Genomic DNA, 15,351 nt, shown 5'->3' on the forward strand with positions numbered 1-15,351 from the left:
GGATTTGGTACACTAGTAGTTTTCCCAGTTAATGGTGGGGTAGTTGAAATCGCCCATTGTTAGGGTGTTTGGTTGAACCCTAATATTTTCCAGTACATAAAGGAGAGTGTAATTCCTGGGTCATGGTGGGTGATCTGTAGCAAGCTACAGTTTGGATTGCAGTTTTGTCCAGTTAGGTGCACTTGGATAACATCGTCTGCATTATGCTGAGCAACTAGCCTGGAGGTGTGTATATAATTAATGAATATGGACACACCTCCACCTTTGGTGTTCCGGTCCAGGTTACATGGCCAAAGTGTGGTATGAGTTATAGCCTGGTAGTGCATGGGTGCTCTCTGGAGCCTGGAACCAGGTTTCAGTCACTGCACAGATATCTGTTCATTTTAAGGAGTGCCTCGAGTGAGTGCATTTTGAGATTTTGACTTCTAGCATTGAGTAGAATCACCCTCCGATTTCGCTTGCCTGTTTAGTGGTGAATTTGTCATTTGAACCTTGCCTAAAAAGGCACTATAGGGGCGGCAAGAAACTTGGCCAGTATCCGGAATCCCAGAGGTGACAGGTGCAGGCCATCTCTGGCAAAGCATCGTGGTCTGTCAACCATGTCAACCCAGGCACAGATACTGGATCCCTTTAGAATGGCACCAGAAGCTTAGCCAATTGTTGAAGTCTATTGTTTTGTCCTTGTTCTGCGGCATCATTCTGGGTGATGGCAGAATGCTACTCAGGACTAGGGTCATACCTGCCTGGGCTACAAGAACGGGGAGCTCTTCCATGTCTCCATGTAGTCCAGGGAGGTACGTCGTGGGTCGTTCACACCAACATGGACAATGACTGTCATATTTGTACTTGTGGAGTCGTGTGTTATATGGCGGATCCTGGCACCTGACAGGCAGCTAACAGTAACCTTCTCCTTGTTTAGCCTGGTGAGTGGGACATCAGTGTTCCTGACTAGTCACCTATAACTAGTGTGTTGGGTATGTTTTAACTTATTGGCTGTGGTTGAGTGGCACACTGAGTCTGCGGGATGTGTCCTTGGGTTGTGTTGGGGGGGTGGAGGTTGCTTGCATTTCTGCTTTGGAGGTCTCTGTTGCTTGAGCAGGTTATTATTGAGAGCCTCCACGAATGTTTGTGTTTCTATGTGTGGATTTTGGTGGTGTAGATTTAGTGAGACTGTGTGGTGCAAGTGTTTACCTTCTCTTGACTGTCAAGTTCAGTCTTGATTGGAGAGAGCTTTACCTCCAATTTGGCTAGATAAGTGCATCTCTCACATGTTGTGTTTGGTGGTAGGAGGAGAGGGTTGTCTGTGTACATGAGGCAATTTATGCATTGCCCCAAGATTCCCAGATTCATCGATAGACAGGAGACACTGGGAGCTGACTCTTGGAAATGCCTGAATAAAAAAATATTTTCCTCTAGATAAGTGTGTAAAATGAGTACAAGAGCTGTTTTTCTCTAAACTTAAGTGAAGAAAGTAAGTACCAAAACTGTTTTCCTCTAGGTAATGAGCAAGGTTGAGTGCTGTAGTAATTAGTAGGTTATTTAGTGCTTACAAGTTATGAACAAGTGCTGAGACTGAGTGTGGTGTGGTGCATGGATGTCATTTTTTTACAGACTAGCACTGCATTGTGGGATACCGAGCCAGACTATACAATCAGAATTACTTTAATATGCAAGACCCCATGTTGGACTCAAGTTCTCCTTTAAGGTTTATGACCAGCTTCACAGATACAGTTGTCTATGAAATTTAAAGATGGCTGACAATTTTTCAAGTTGTCTTGGTTTATTTTGCGTGGCACCTTTTGCATCTGCCTTGGTTTTGGGTAAAAACGTATGGGGTGGTTGTATGAGATGCTTAATGTCTGCTGCTGCACTCCCGTCTGTATAGTTTCTCTTCCCTGCACTGGAATAGCCAAGTTGGGGGTGAAGGAGCACAACTCAAACCTTTTCTGGGGCAATATGGGATCTGTGTGCAGTTAAGATGGGGGATCAGACAAGAGTGAACTCCTTGTGGAAGTTTGTGGACATCCTGTATTGCATATCTCCATCCAGACATTGAGTGCACTGTTAGGTCTGGGGGCTGCTCTTGTTGGGGGACAAGCCCTTTCCATTGGCTTTTGCCCATTTGGAACAAATTGAAGTTCAAAGAAGGTCTGGCAGATGGGGGGGGGGGTGAACTTCTCCTTTTGGCTTTTCTTGGTAGGGGTTGCTACAGCAGGGCAACTGTCCACAGAACGGTTGGCAGAGGTGTTTTATGTTGCCAGCCCAGTGTCCAACCTTTAACAGAAGACACACTCACACCTAGGGATTTAGTGTCCAATCCACCTTCAGCATGTCTTTGGAATGTGGGTTGAAACAACACCAGAGGAAACCCATGTGACTGCAGGGAGGACATGCAGACACTGCACAGAGGGCACCCTAGCCAAGAATCTAACAGGAAAAATCTCTTGTATGGCGACAACGCTAGCTGCTGTACCATTGTGGTCACCCAGACAGCAGGGGCAAACACTGTTAAAATTTAATGCAAGCCCACAAATAGGGAAATATTTAAGTTGGTAAACTGTAACCGGCTATGCTTAGCAGCCAGAAGGAGCTATCAAGAAGATGTCACGTCAAAGTTTTTGGCTGATGCTGTGCGTAAGAAGAATTGTGATGCAAGTTTGAAGGGCGATATCTCCAAAATGTTCTTAGTCTAGTAATTAAGACTAGATTTACCTTATTGAATTAATGGAGAAGGAATGAAAGCTGTCAAAAGATGCAGACTAAAATAGTTCAGTAATGTTCACATTTAGAATTTTTGCCACTTGGTATAGGATAAAATGTACTTTTACAGTTTAAATGGCACATTGGTACTTCATTACGGAAGTATGAGGTGAAGTTGATTTATTTTTGTATGGGATTTTATTTTTCTGTAGGTCCAAGTCATAAAAATGTAGTCCATGTTCTAGAACCCCCTCGGTGGGCATTAATGTGTAAGGGTTGCAGACTAATCCTGGATATTTGCAGTTCATTGTGGTGCGTTGTGTATTTGTTCAGTAAGTCTGATTCCGTTTTATAAATTGCAGTAAAACAGAAGTGTGCGCTCGTGCAGCTTAATTGGCAATAGTATCTCCCATACAATATGGTCGAAACCTGAAATAATTGCCTTGGGTGGCTTCTGGTACCAAAAGTCATTTAACATGTTGGAAGGGAGGAAGGCACTGGCACTTTCCTGCTTGTCTGTTAAGGCAGAATATGTGGAATGGGTAGTACAAAGTTATTGGGGAAGATATTTCTTTAGAAGGGATAGCTAGTGAGTGGGTAAATTCAGTTTAAAAAAAAAACTGAAAGTAGGAGATAGGCAAGAACCAACAGAAGGGTTGACTAGGGTCTAGTATTGTAGAATAAGGAATTTCAAAAGAAGAGCGCAACAGCAGAGTGCTAAGGGGAAATGAAGGAATATATTGTCTGTGTGAGTTTAGGCGGGGAACCCCTCCAAAGCACAAAACATGGGCAGCAAAGTAGAAACCTAGGATGTCTAAAAAGTAACCAGAGATCCTGTAGAGGTATCACAGGCATTTTCACAAATTTTGTGAAAATTTGTATAAAGCAAAGGAATGTGTGAATCACGAAAAGGTACAAATGGAAGCATTCACTAAAGACTTTATTTTTACCACAGTTAAAGGAAAGAGACTCAATGGCCAAGATAGGAAAGAGGCATGAAAAGTTATCATTCCATGGGTTAGTCTCCAATAATAGACTACACTACTTGGAAGTGAGAGAGACGAAAGTGTTAAAAAGATCTGGAAGGTTTAAGTGTTTTAAGGGAGGTCAACAACCCCATTGAAGAAAGATGTGGTGGCTGTATTACCTAGAGAGGGTAAAAATTCTTCCGACCCATCTTTGTGTAAATAACTTTTAATTTTGAAACATGATTATGAAGTTGGCTACACATTTGCTACTCTTAGCTAGTACAAACATTAATGGATAGTGATCGCTGTGATTTTGTGAAGGGGGGGTAAATATTAGTGTTAGTAGAACAGTTGTACAGAAGTAATCCTAGTGCAAGAGAACATCAGTACTGTTGGTCGTAATGCAGAGAACTAGGCCAACATGGGACATGGAAAATAGGATTCTGCCAGTAGGGTAATAGAAAATGGGCAGGAATGTGACTGCAAGTGGGTGTGTGGCAAATTGGCAAGAGTGGGCTGGAATTTACTGGAAAAAATTAGCAAAGGAACCAGGGTATTGAGAGCAAATTACTAGAGAGGGAAAGGAAATAGTGGTATGGGGCCAGGCAGGTGTTTGGACTACTGGTTGGAGACTGTCCATACACTGTTCTCAATCCCCTGGTAAGGAAGGCAAAAAGGATAGGCGAGTGCAAAGTAAAAGTCCAGCTGTGTTGGAGAAAACTGCTATTACAGAGATTAGTAGGTCTCCTATAATATTTCATGATCACTAGAAAGCAGAGGAAGTCCCAAGTATGTTTGTTTTTTGTTTATTCCCAGAATATTTGGGAATTTCACATGTTTTTATATCCTCAAGCACACTTCAGATAATCTCTTTTCCAGCATTTTCTATCTATTTGATGAAAAAGAGCAGTAGGGCAAATTGTTTCAATGAAATTTATTGAATTGGTATCCAAGTTGCCTAGACAAAACAAGGATGTTTAATGTTTGCTATCAAACATTGACTAGAAAACTGAATCTATATCTAACTTGACAGTAATTGAAATGTTAAATGTTGTAAAAGGCCTTAAACTGAAGTTGGGATCTTTAGAAGAGGAAGTAGCAAATTGCATAAGTGGGCATTGTGGGGGAACAGTATGTGCAAAATATTGGTTAGGAGGAGGGGTGAGGTGTAAGGGAAGTAAAGACCATGAGCAGTTTAATGGTAGGGTGCTGCATTTTCTTGTGTACCTGTAATTTTAAAATTATCAGATGGGAAGTGACAATTATGCTCATTTTGGAGCCATGACAGTTTGTGTAGTGCACAGGCCAAGTAAACTACCAAGGCTTTTAAAATGCATTGCTTGGTATTTTATACTTACTGATGCTTTAGTTAATTGGTTTGGTGCAAGATGTAACCTGATTTTTAATTTGAAATTACTTTCCCAAAAATCCTACATGAAGCATTGGTTGTCCTGTTTTTGTTAGCTGGCCATGAGTACTTAAATTGCCGAGTTGGTGTGCTTGGACATAGTTTGGTTTGCAGGTTGTGCATTAATTTATTGAAATGTAACAATTTTTATGCTTTCGAAAGCTGAAAATGTTGCATTCGTTCATACAGTCATACTGCATACCTTAGTTTGAAGATTTTATTTCCATTTTAACAAGGTGAGGGGGTTGGTCATAAATCTTAGTCATGACCCAGGCCCAAAGACAGGAATTGTTGATGGTCTTGCTGTTGGTGTAGTACTGATCATATTTGCTAGTGTTTCTTAAAATTGAACGCAACTCTTCAAAATGTCTCTAATTTGACTGCTCCACGCTCGTTTGTCAAGCGCAATGCATCTAACCACACTTTTTTTTTTCTTTTTTTTTTTTTAATAGGCCCTTGCTAATATTAGCATTGGTTCGTTGATATCCAGTGTTGGTGCTGGAGGCGGTGGTCCTGTGGCTGGAGGTGGTGCTCCTGCTGCTGGTGGTGGTACTGCTGCCCCTGCTGCTCCAGGTAAGTGTATACAAATCTGATGTACACAGACCTTTTCTATTCATGTTGTAAACTATAATCAAGAAAATGCTAAAAACAAGTTTACAGGTTGCTAAGCTTGTCAAGTGTAGAAAATGGGTGGTTGAATTTTATTCCATTTAGGTCTGGAATATACACTTATGCAGTCTGTCTCTTAATAAGTTTAAGGCCTGATCCTTCCCCCACCAGCTTAAAAAGTGACACTGGTGAAATACTAGTGATTTAGCTTTTGTTATGCCATACTGTTTCTGATTGCCAAGGGTATTGGTCCACTTGTTGCCGAATTCCCATTCCATTTATCTCGACATTTTATACAGAAGTTGACTGTTACATATCTCTTCCAGAACCTTTTTCAGTCATGATCTAGTTTAATGTGTAGAGATTTTCTAATAAAGTATTCAGAATTTGGTTGTGACCTTTAATAAACCAGAATCTGTATGGCTTCTATATAGAAATGTGTAAATTGCATTTGTCATTTTAAAAATGCAAATTTAATGTCGTGTGATCAGGTAACCCTGAAATAGTTGGCTGGTTATACATAGCATTTTGAGTTCTGCATTTTAAGTAGAAGTGAAACAATCAGGAAAAATGTCTGGAATGTTTTTCCCTTGGCCTCCACTATAAATTTGCTTTGTTCCAAGACTTACTTTCCCAGTAAACAAATCTTAAATAAAAAGATCTGGAAGGTTCAGAAGGCAAGTTTGTGAATATTTTATATTGTAAAAATACCAGTATACTAACTGAACATGAAATTGTTTTAAAATTGTGTCCCAGATTGGGGATGGAGTCCTACAAGTAACCGTACCGTAGTAGCCATGGAATGTCACACTGAGTCTTGAGTATTTTTGGGGGGTAAGGGGAAACTCCAGCTCCTCCTACAGTTTAACTGGATTCTTAGGCTGTTTTTCTCCCTACAGTATGATTCCAGTATTGTCTAGGTACCAGAAACCTGTTATTTTCTTGCCTTTAAGTCAAAGGAAGGCAAAGACAACTTTCTCCCATAATTTGCAGAGAAAATTGTCAATGCCTGCATGACCTACCACAGATGCACAAGTCCATAGTTTACACACTGTGGTGCTGCTGACATTTTTTGCGGATATTTAGTCCTGTTGATGTCAGGAGCTCAGAGTGGTGTGAAGCCGTTTTCCACTTTCGTTATTGCAGGGAGGAAGAGAATTTCACAAGTTTCTAATGTAGCCATGCCTTTCATAACAAAAACGGAGCAAATAGTTGTCACCTCTTTTAACAAATTTACATAAGCAACATCACAGTATTGAAATGTTAAGCTCAAAATGTTTGTTTACTACTTTACATTTTAAGATTTAAATGTAATCTCAAAGATGCCCATATTTAGAGGTGTGTGTGTATATGTGTGTATATGTGTGTATATATGTATATATATGTATATATATGTATATATATATATATATATATATATATATATATATATATATATATATGTGTGTGTGTATGTATATATATATATATATATATATATATATGTGTGTGTGTGTGTATATATATATATATATATATCTATATCTGTGTGTATATACACGCTTATTTATTTTTGCAATTCTTGCAAAGGACCGACATGTTTACTGTTTTTTGAGGTGTTTAAAGTAGCTCAGAAAACAGAGTGAAAAAATAAATTTCTAAGGGAGTTTTTCTTTAATCTAAATTAGGAAAAACAGATGGTCAGTAGGCAAGTTACATAGCCATGTGTTCAGCAAAAACACTACCATTATAACTGCTTTTGTTCCTTATTAATGTGCAGAAAAGCCCAGAATCGCTAAATGTTTACAAATGATTCAGTCTTTGAAACTATGTAACTTAGATGTGCAGTGTCAGCAATTTTGTACAAAATACTTGGCTTTTAAATGACAGCAGTAAATTCCTTTGAGCATTTTTCTAAATATGAATATTTCTAAAGACATTTACAGAAGTAAGAATTTGTGCCAATTTTGGATATAGTAAATACTATTTCAAGCTGTATAACTTTTTTTTTTTGACAGCCACCCTAATTAGATCCGGCATTCTTAGTATGTTTGGGCAATTCCAGTTCTGTATTACAGCTCAAAAAGTGTCTCGGCTTTTTCCCGGTTAGGGGTCGCCACAGCTGAACTTCGGTCTGCTAATGGTTAGCAGTAGATTTTTACTTAGAGTTGCCAGCTCTGATGCACAACCTTCAACGAAGGTACACCCATTCACGCACGTCTCCATGCAGAAGACGCTCTGGCTGAGAATCGAACCAGACAGCATCTTACTGTAAGGTGACAGTGCTACAGCAGCACCACCATCACAGTATATTACAGCTCTAATTTGCTCACCCAGCATCACCGACTGAGCTGTCTGGAGGGAATCTTTTTTAATGTCTGCCAACTCATTCCACTCCCAGAAAATGTTCTCAGTTGTCGCTCTCCTCCATCACACCTCCAACATTTGCTTTCTACCTGAGGAAAAATTCTTTGCAGTCTTCCTTGGGTATAAAAATACATACGTAAATACTTTCAAGCAATTATCCTAAATCTTGTAGACTTTGCATGTTTGGGAGACCTACACATCTCTCCCATTGTTTGAATTGCTTATCCAGTTTCTTCTCCATCCTTTTTAACCTCCTCTGATTCTTAGTTGTCATGTAATATTTTGTATGCTCTACAAATTATTCCTTAAAGGCAACTTCTGCTGTGGATTAAAAACTCTTACCAGTGCTGTTTTTTCATTTAGGACCTCCTGTAGCTCTTTGCCCATACTCATCAATCCTTGATAGAGAAAGGCAGTCTAACCTGCAGTCCAAATAAGTTCTTGATGGCTTCCCATTCTATTACTTTTACCCCTCTAGTTATTTGCTCCCAATGCCTTGGTTCCTTTGCCAGTTTTCTCCAATAAATTCCAGCCCATTCTTGCCTACTGTCTGTATCCCTAATTAATCATCCCTGTCGGCAGAATCTTTCTCAATTTTGTGTTGGCTTAGTTATTGGAATACTTTCATCTACTTTATGAATATATTCTGTAAGATTGTTCTCAAAGGTCTGCATCCAAAATCCCATTCTATGCTCATTTCTTGAGATTCCCCATTTCGTCATCTCTTTCCACTTTGAGTTGTAGTCTTCTGATTGTGTTGTGTGGGGCCTTAAAATGTTGCTGTGAAGTACCCTCCCCCCCAACCTTCAACATTTACTCTCAAAATAACACAATTATCACGCCTGCTACCCACACCAAACTACTGGGGATAGTAACAGACAATCTAAAATTCAACATCGATATAGAAACTAGGCCTCCTGTACAGGAATGCCCAATTTCGAACACCCCCTACAAGAATTACCATGGCTAGAACCCACCTGCTATCTACACTCCTATACGCATCCCCTGTTCTCATCAACCTATGTAAATTGAGCCTTAAGCTAGAGGCCTGCTAATAATAAAATTTCCAAATTTGCCACAAAATCAATGTACAGGTCACATCGCTGCCAATCGCTGAAACAGCTCAGTTGGCTAGAACTTCCACATCTCCTACACTTTAACCAACTAAGCCTAGCCCACCAAATTATTCACCACCCAAGCAAAACACTAGCCCTCAGCCACCTAATCCAGCCTGACTCAGCTCCTAGACCCCTCCGCTCTGATACCTACTACAGGTTTCTAGAGCAAAGAACTTGGCTAGGGAAAGGCCTTTTCTCCAACTATACTGCTAAACTATAGAACACCCTCCCAACTGCTGTTGCCTCATGTTCCTCTTCAAGACTATTCAAAGCACTCCTAAAATCTTCCAGGCTTGTCCCCCGTCTTCCCTCAGGCTATGAATCACCTAAACTCCAACCTCACTCTCACTAGCCTTGTATAACTCAGCATGACTGCTCTCCAAACAAAGTTAACACTGTACCTTCACAAAAGGAATAATGTACACTGTCATATATTGTAAATAACTACATGGGTGGGTTACATCTGGTACAGTAGGTAGTATGTATTGAAATACTACATGTATACTTATATCTGTACTGTAAACTATTGATATAACTCTTATTCAATTACTTATTCACTGGTTAATTTTCAAATAACTGACTGGATTGCTTTTCTATGTATAAGTCAATGTATATAGTAGAATATATTGGACTGTATTGTAGATTTTGAAATTATTGTACAACTTGGAGCTTTTCTCCCCGGGCCTCCACTGAAAACTGGCACTTGCCCAGCTGGACCTTCCCAGTAAACAAATGTAAAATATAAATAAAATAAATGACAAGTGGCAAACTGGTAGTATTTCACTTGGTGTCATTGTTTTTTCACTCACATGCTACCTGTTTAATTCAGTTAAAGAAAACCAGTGACTGTGCCATAAGAAGCCATGGGTGTTAAATGGAAATTTACAGATCTGGTAATAGATGTGTAAATGAGACAAATGTGGGCTTTGTTCATACAACACAGATGTGGGGGGAGAAATCTGATTTCTGGGTGGTCTGTTTTTAGTATTGTCCTTGGTACTCGCCAAGAACGTTAGTGCATGTCTGTAGGATGTTATTGATATAGCATTTATGACCCCTTGTAACTAAATGCACTTTGAAAGATGGGGGTAATCTAGATCAGTATGTGTACTGACGCATCTAAACTGGCATTCAGCTGTTGGAAAGCTGTTCAAAGAATGCCTTTACAGTTTCTTGTCCTAGAAACATTTAATGGATATGTCAACTGTTTAAATACAGTTGAAATGTTTATAAGAGGCTTAAACTCCCTGACACCTTTAGACCATTGTGTGCCACAGAATCGTAAAATATTTTCATCCCTTGTTAATTATATCTCTAAAAGAGACTGGTCATATTCCAGTGTCTAGAAATTTCAGATTTTTTTTTTAGATTCTTTCCATCTTGCACCTTAATTCTCTGCATTACACTTTGGGTTATCTACAGCTCCAGGGTTGTGTAGTGTGTCAAGCTATAGTGATTCCTCGTTGCAGATTGCAAGACATCTTTTTTGTGCGTTTCTCTGTCATATGTAGAGAGCTAGTTTGTTTAACAGGCCTTTTTTTCAAAATACTCTTGCTTGGTAAGAGACCTCCTCAGTTTGGGATTTCATAAGAATATTTGGAAGTGTTCCTGGGATGTGCTCTGGATGCATTCTGTAGAGAGCTTTTCTATATCGGGGGGAAAAGTATTCCTTTAAAGTAGAGCTCCATTCAAATGTCAAGTTTGATTTTTTCCTTCCATGTAATTCAACACTACACATGTCACATGCAGAAAAGTTATTAATTTCCCTTTGTTTTATGTCTGAAGTGTTGTCTTGTCCTCGAGTCAGGAGGGCTACTGAGAGTAATTGGGTTAGATCACGTGTTCCAACCACAGTCATTAAAAAAAAAAAAAAGGTTAATGGCATTTAAAGGAAAACTCCACCCTAGAACTAAAACTTTTCACTGTTTCCTGGCCTATTTTAACACCTCAAAATCACTCCCAAGTGCTTTATTTATAATTTTAGCCTGTTTTCCACAACATTGCTACCAGTGCGACCATGTATCATGTGATCTTGTACTCCCTCAACCCTTTCTCTTTCCCATAGTACTTTGTATGACTCATGCCAGACATAAGGAAGTAACTTTGAATTCCCATGCCATTGGCATATAATGGTATTTGGGAGGGGGTCATAGTTTTCTTTACCTTCTCTAAAAGGACTGCTTCTTTTCTGTCTAATCACCCTAATTTGTTTTGTTCAAACCTTGATTTGCACTGTACTTGAAAGTTATCCAGCTACAGCCAGAAAAGTCACTAAACTGCAGGCCTTTGTTCAAAGTTTTCTAGTACAAGATCACGTTGATGCATCAAGTAACATTGGTAGCCATGTTGTGGAAAGGTGTTAATAGGTCAGGAAGGGTGGAGTTTTCCCAAGTGCTTCCAGTTGCATATTGCCAGCATCAAACCTCAGTGTAGTTGTTTTCATTGTAATCAAACTTAAGTGCCACAAACATTTTTCATCTTGCTCTTATTTTTGTCAGTATTTGATTGCGTTATCTCTGCTGTTTTCTGTAAATTTGCATTTTTGTCGTGCAGCCAGTGAGTTGAAGTGAGATTAACATGAAGAGAGACCTATTCTAACTACGGTATTAAAATCTGAATGTAACAAGTCATCGCAGACCAAAATCCCCCATTAATCAAGGGTCAGATTTCTCACACATGCACACTGAACTTCAGCTGATTGAAACTAGTTAAGTCTGCTACATTTTCAGGTCTGTTTAAACATGCCTTAAATTGCTGTAGCAAAATAGTTACTAAATGAAAATCGAAGGAAGCAAAGTAATTTTAAAAATGCAGATTAATGTGACAGCCAAAAGCAGGCATTTGCAGTACTGTTATGTGACTGCCAAAAGCAGGCGTTTGCAGTACTGTTGTAACCTGAGATAACCAGAGCAAATGAACTTTGTGTGCCTGTCCCACTAAAATGACATCAGGAAGGTGGAAGGATTGACTGTAAAGCAAAATGATGTAAACCGTGGCAGCTCCCCTTTCAGGGCATTTTGGGGTAAAAAAAAATAGAAAATATGCACTTTGATACAGATACATTAGTAATACATTAATGGTGCTGAAACATTTTTCGTTTTGTTTTAATCATCTGTTCTTTACAATAGTCAGTCTAACTTGAACCAGGGGATTTCTCACAAAGCTGTTCTCCCTTTTCAAAATGACCAAGGGCAGTTACCCAAAGATTCCTCAGATTGGACCTACTTGCACAAGACTTCAATTGACTTGCATGTATGATAAGATACCTTTTAGAGCCTTGTTTTCAGTGAATATGCAACAGGTGTTAGGGGCTAAGAAACCTGCTACTATTCCATTTGTATATGAAATGGAATTACTTTCTAGTGGATTATGCAGTTAACCCAGAACTCTCATGGTTGGATAGCCTTTGTCTTCCATATGGCTTCTTAGGTGTATGCAAGGCTAACCACTGGGGCCTCTAAGCATAGCCATGCATCCTAAATGTATCCTGCAAGTTTTTAAGTCCGGGTATGATTTGAACTCTCCATTAAAGACGCCAGAAATTCACCTAGGTGTATAGCATCTATTTACCATCCACTAATCCATGTTGCACTTGAGTAGGGTAAGGGAAGAGTTCTCCTTCACACAGATGGGGAAACCTGTTCTAGAGGAAGGGAATTGGCTGAAACACAATTGTCCTTCCAGTGTGTCCTATTTTGTACCTTAAGCAAAGTTAAATCCCTAGTTCTGATGTTGGGTGTGCAGAAACCTCATTGGAGTGGGATCCAAAGATGCCTTCTATGCCAGACATATATGGCCTCTCAACAGTCTGTAGAAGTGCTTTGAAGCTGTCTGCATAGGACTTGCTCAAACCCTATGTGTGTGGGGAACCTCTGGACGCTCCAGTTTGAGTTGCTGTCCTCTATTACTCCTATAAATATTCCTATTTTGGCTGTTTCAGTTGGTCTACCCATGGATCAACACTTGTTATGCTGACAACTTTTGGAAAAGGGTTCTTCATATCTCTCCCTAGAAAACAGGTGGCTTTTCTTTGGGATCTTTTTCAGACTGATTTTTGAGGTTAATTTGGAAAAGTAGCGTTTAATTCTCGCTTTGACACCTGCAAGAATGTACATTATTATTGCAAGCACTTAGTGTGAGCTAACCTTATCTTCTGTAAAGATGGGTTATTTTTGAACAATTCCTTTTTATGCCTAAAAGAGGCATCAGTTTACTTTGCATCAGGCTGTCCATCTGTTTTCTTTACAGATCCTGAAAAGAGAGGGAGAGATTTTTACATACTCTGGGTGTCCACTGACAACTCTGGCACTATGATGGCAGAATTGTAACCTTCAGAAATACTGAAACCTCTCATTTTTTTTGAGGGTAAGAAAGGGCATCCGTGTCAAAGCACACTGTTCTGTAAATGGTTCTGTTACCTTGTTCACCACAAGGCATTTCTAGGCAGGGCTAGGGTCCATTCTTCCAGGGCCTTGGTTTTTTCCCTTTTTGAAAGGGGTGTCCTCCAAGTATTCTAGAGAAAGCAACTTGGTCCTATGTGCTTATTTTCACAAAGCATTACAAACTATTTATTTTCCATGTCTGGAGCAGGCTTGCCTAAAACCATTCTCCAGAGGCTCCTGGACCCTCATTCTTCCAATCCATATGTGCTGGTTATTCTCCCTATACAGCTTGGTCTACTAAAACTGAGTTGAGTGTCTATTATGGTAAGCTGCACAAATTTACTAGAGTGAGTGTACATTAATTGGCATGCATACTAGAAAAAAAAGTTACACCATTGGCTGTTTCATAAGGGTTCTGAATCATATTCAGAAATAGTACTGTATATTGGACAGGCTGTTAAATGTTTGCTAAGACTTGGTAGCAATTGTCATGCTTTGCTAGCTAGAAGAGTTCAACTTTTTCAAGTACAGTGTTTTGTTTTTATTTCTTCTAGCCGAGGAGAAGAAGAAAGAGGAGGAGAAAAAAGAAGAATCGGAAGAATCTGATGAAGATATGGGCTTTGGTCTCTTTGACTAAAATGCTAATAAACTGTAACCAATAAAGTATGAAAACCAAAGTTGGAATCTTGTTTTATTGCCAATAGTGTATTGTTAATTCATTTGCCATGACTGAGGGGTGTGTGTGTGTGTGTGTGTGTGTGTGTGTACTTCCTGGATTAGCAGATCATTGTCTCGCAGGACACCTTTTGATTTGGCTCTTTGCCTTCAGTCGTTTTTGTCAAGTCTTTTTCAGTCTTGCAAGGTCTCTAGCTTTGCTCCGAAGCAAGTTTGGCAGTTAGTGCAAGAAGACAAACTCTATAGGTGGCTTCCTCTGCCCATGGTACAGGGTTTGATGCATTCCACCGTCATATAACTACTCTAAGCAAGTTTCTTTAAAGGGGGCTGCACCCATACACTAGAAAAAAGTGTAAAGTCTTGGTTTCCTACATTTTAACACTACTTTTGGACTCTGTATTTTTAAGTGTAATTCCAGAGTCTGCCAAACTGAGGTGATCACACAGCTGTATTATCAGCTCACAGCAAGAGATGAAGTTCATGGGCTCTCAATCACAACAGCAAACTACTCCCTTTGACGGATACAAAGGAGGTGTTTAGGGGGAAGGGAGAGGAGTTTAAAGTGTACAACTCTGGCATAACGAGAATGAAAATTGGCCACTTTAGAAAGTAACGGGCACAGAGAATACTACCCTGTGTGAATTATCCCTGCTTGTCTTAAGTAGTCATTGAAAAGCAAAAAATGGTAATTAAACCTGACTTTAAAAAAATAAATAAAAGGCATGGTGTAAGTGAAAACACTTGTAAAGTCAGTGAATTGACAGGAGCTTAGGTGCTATAATGTAAAGCCAAACACTGCAATGTGAGGTGCCTAGAGGTAGACTATAAAAAAAAAAAAAATCCGTGTCTGACCCCATGTGGGTAGACTCTGAAAATGCATTTAAAATATTAAAGGTATATAGAGTCTAAATGTGGGAAACTTAGACATGATGAAAAAACATGTTTTTTTAGTCTGTGGGTGCAGTTCACCTTTAACAGTGCTGTTGGCTTGCATCCAAATTGGAAAAACTTATTAGCTTTGGACCATCAGGAATTGCTACTGCATAGTTTTGTTGACTAGCTTAGTATGGTTTAAGTGTCAATTCAGCACAAGCCCAGTAGATTTCCTGAGGAAGATGTTTTATAAGCCTAATAAGTACTTGCTT

At 39.4% G+C, this 15,351-nt stretch overlaps 1 protein-coding gene across 1 annotated transcript in view; it reads left to right on the forward strand.

Moving 5' to 3' along the window:
• The window catches only part of RPLP1 (ribosomal protein lateral stalk subunit P1), a 44,585-nt gene extending 30,377 nt beyond the window's left edge, over positions 1 to 14,208 (forward strand). Inside the window, exons 3-4 of the mRNA XM_044067246.1 lie at positions 5,529 to 5,649; positions 14,086 to 14,208. Of these exons, the coding sequence (XP_043923181.1) occupies positions 5,529 to 5,649; positions 14,086 to 14,168 (204 nt within the window). The 3' untranslated portion in view covers positions 14,169 to 14,208. The remainder of the gene's footprint in view (positions 1 to 5,528; positions 5,650 to 14,085) is intronic.
• The last annotated feature ends 1,143 nt before the right edge of the window (positions 14,209 to 15,351 follow it).

The sequence above is a fragment of the Protopterus annectens genome, chromosome 3.part1 (assembly GCF_019279795.1).
Source record: "Protopterus annectens isolate FY-2018-M chromosome 3.part1, PAN1.0, whole genome shotgun sequence".
NCBI lineage: Eukaryota > Metazoa > Chordata > Ceratodontiformes > Protopteridae > Protopterus > Protopterus annectens.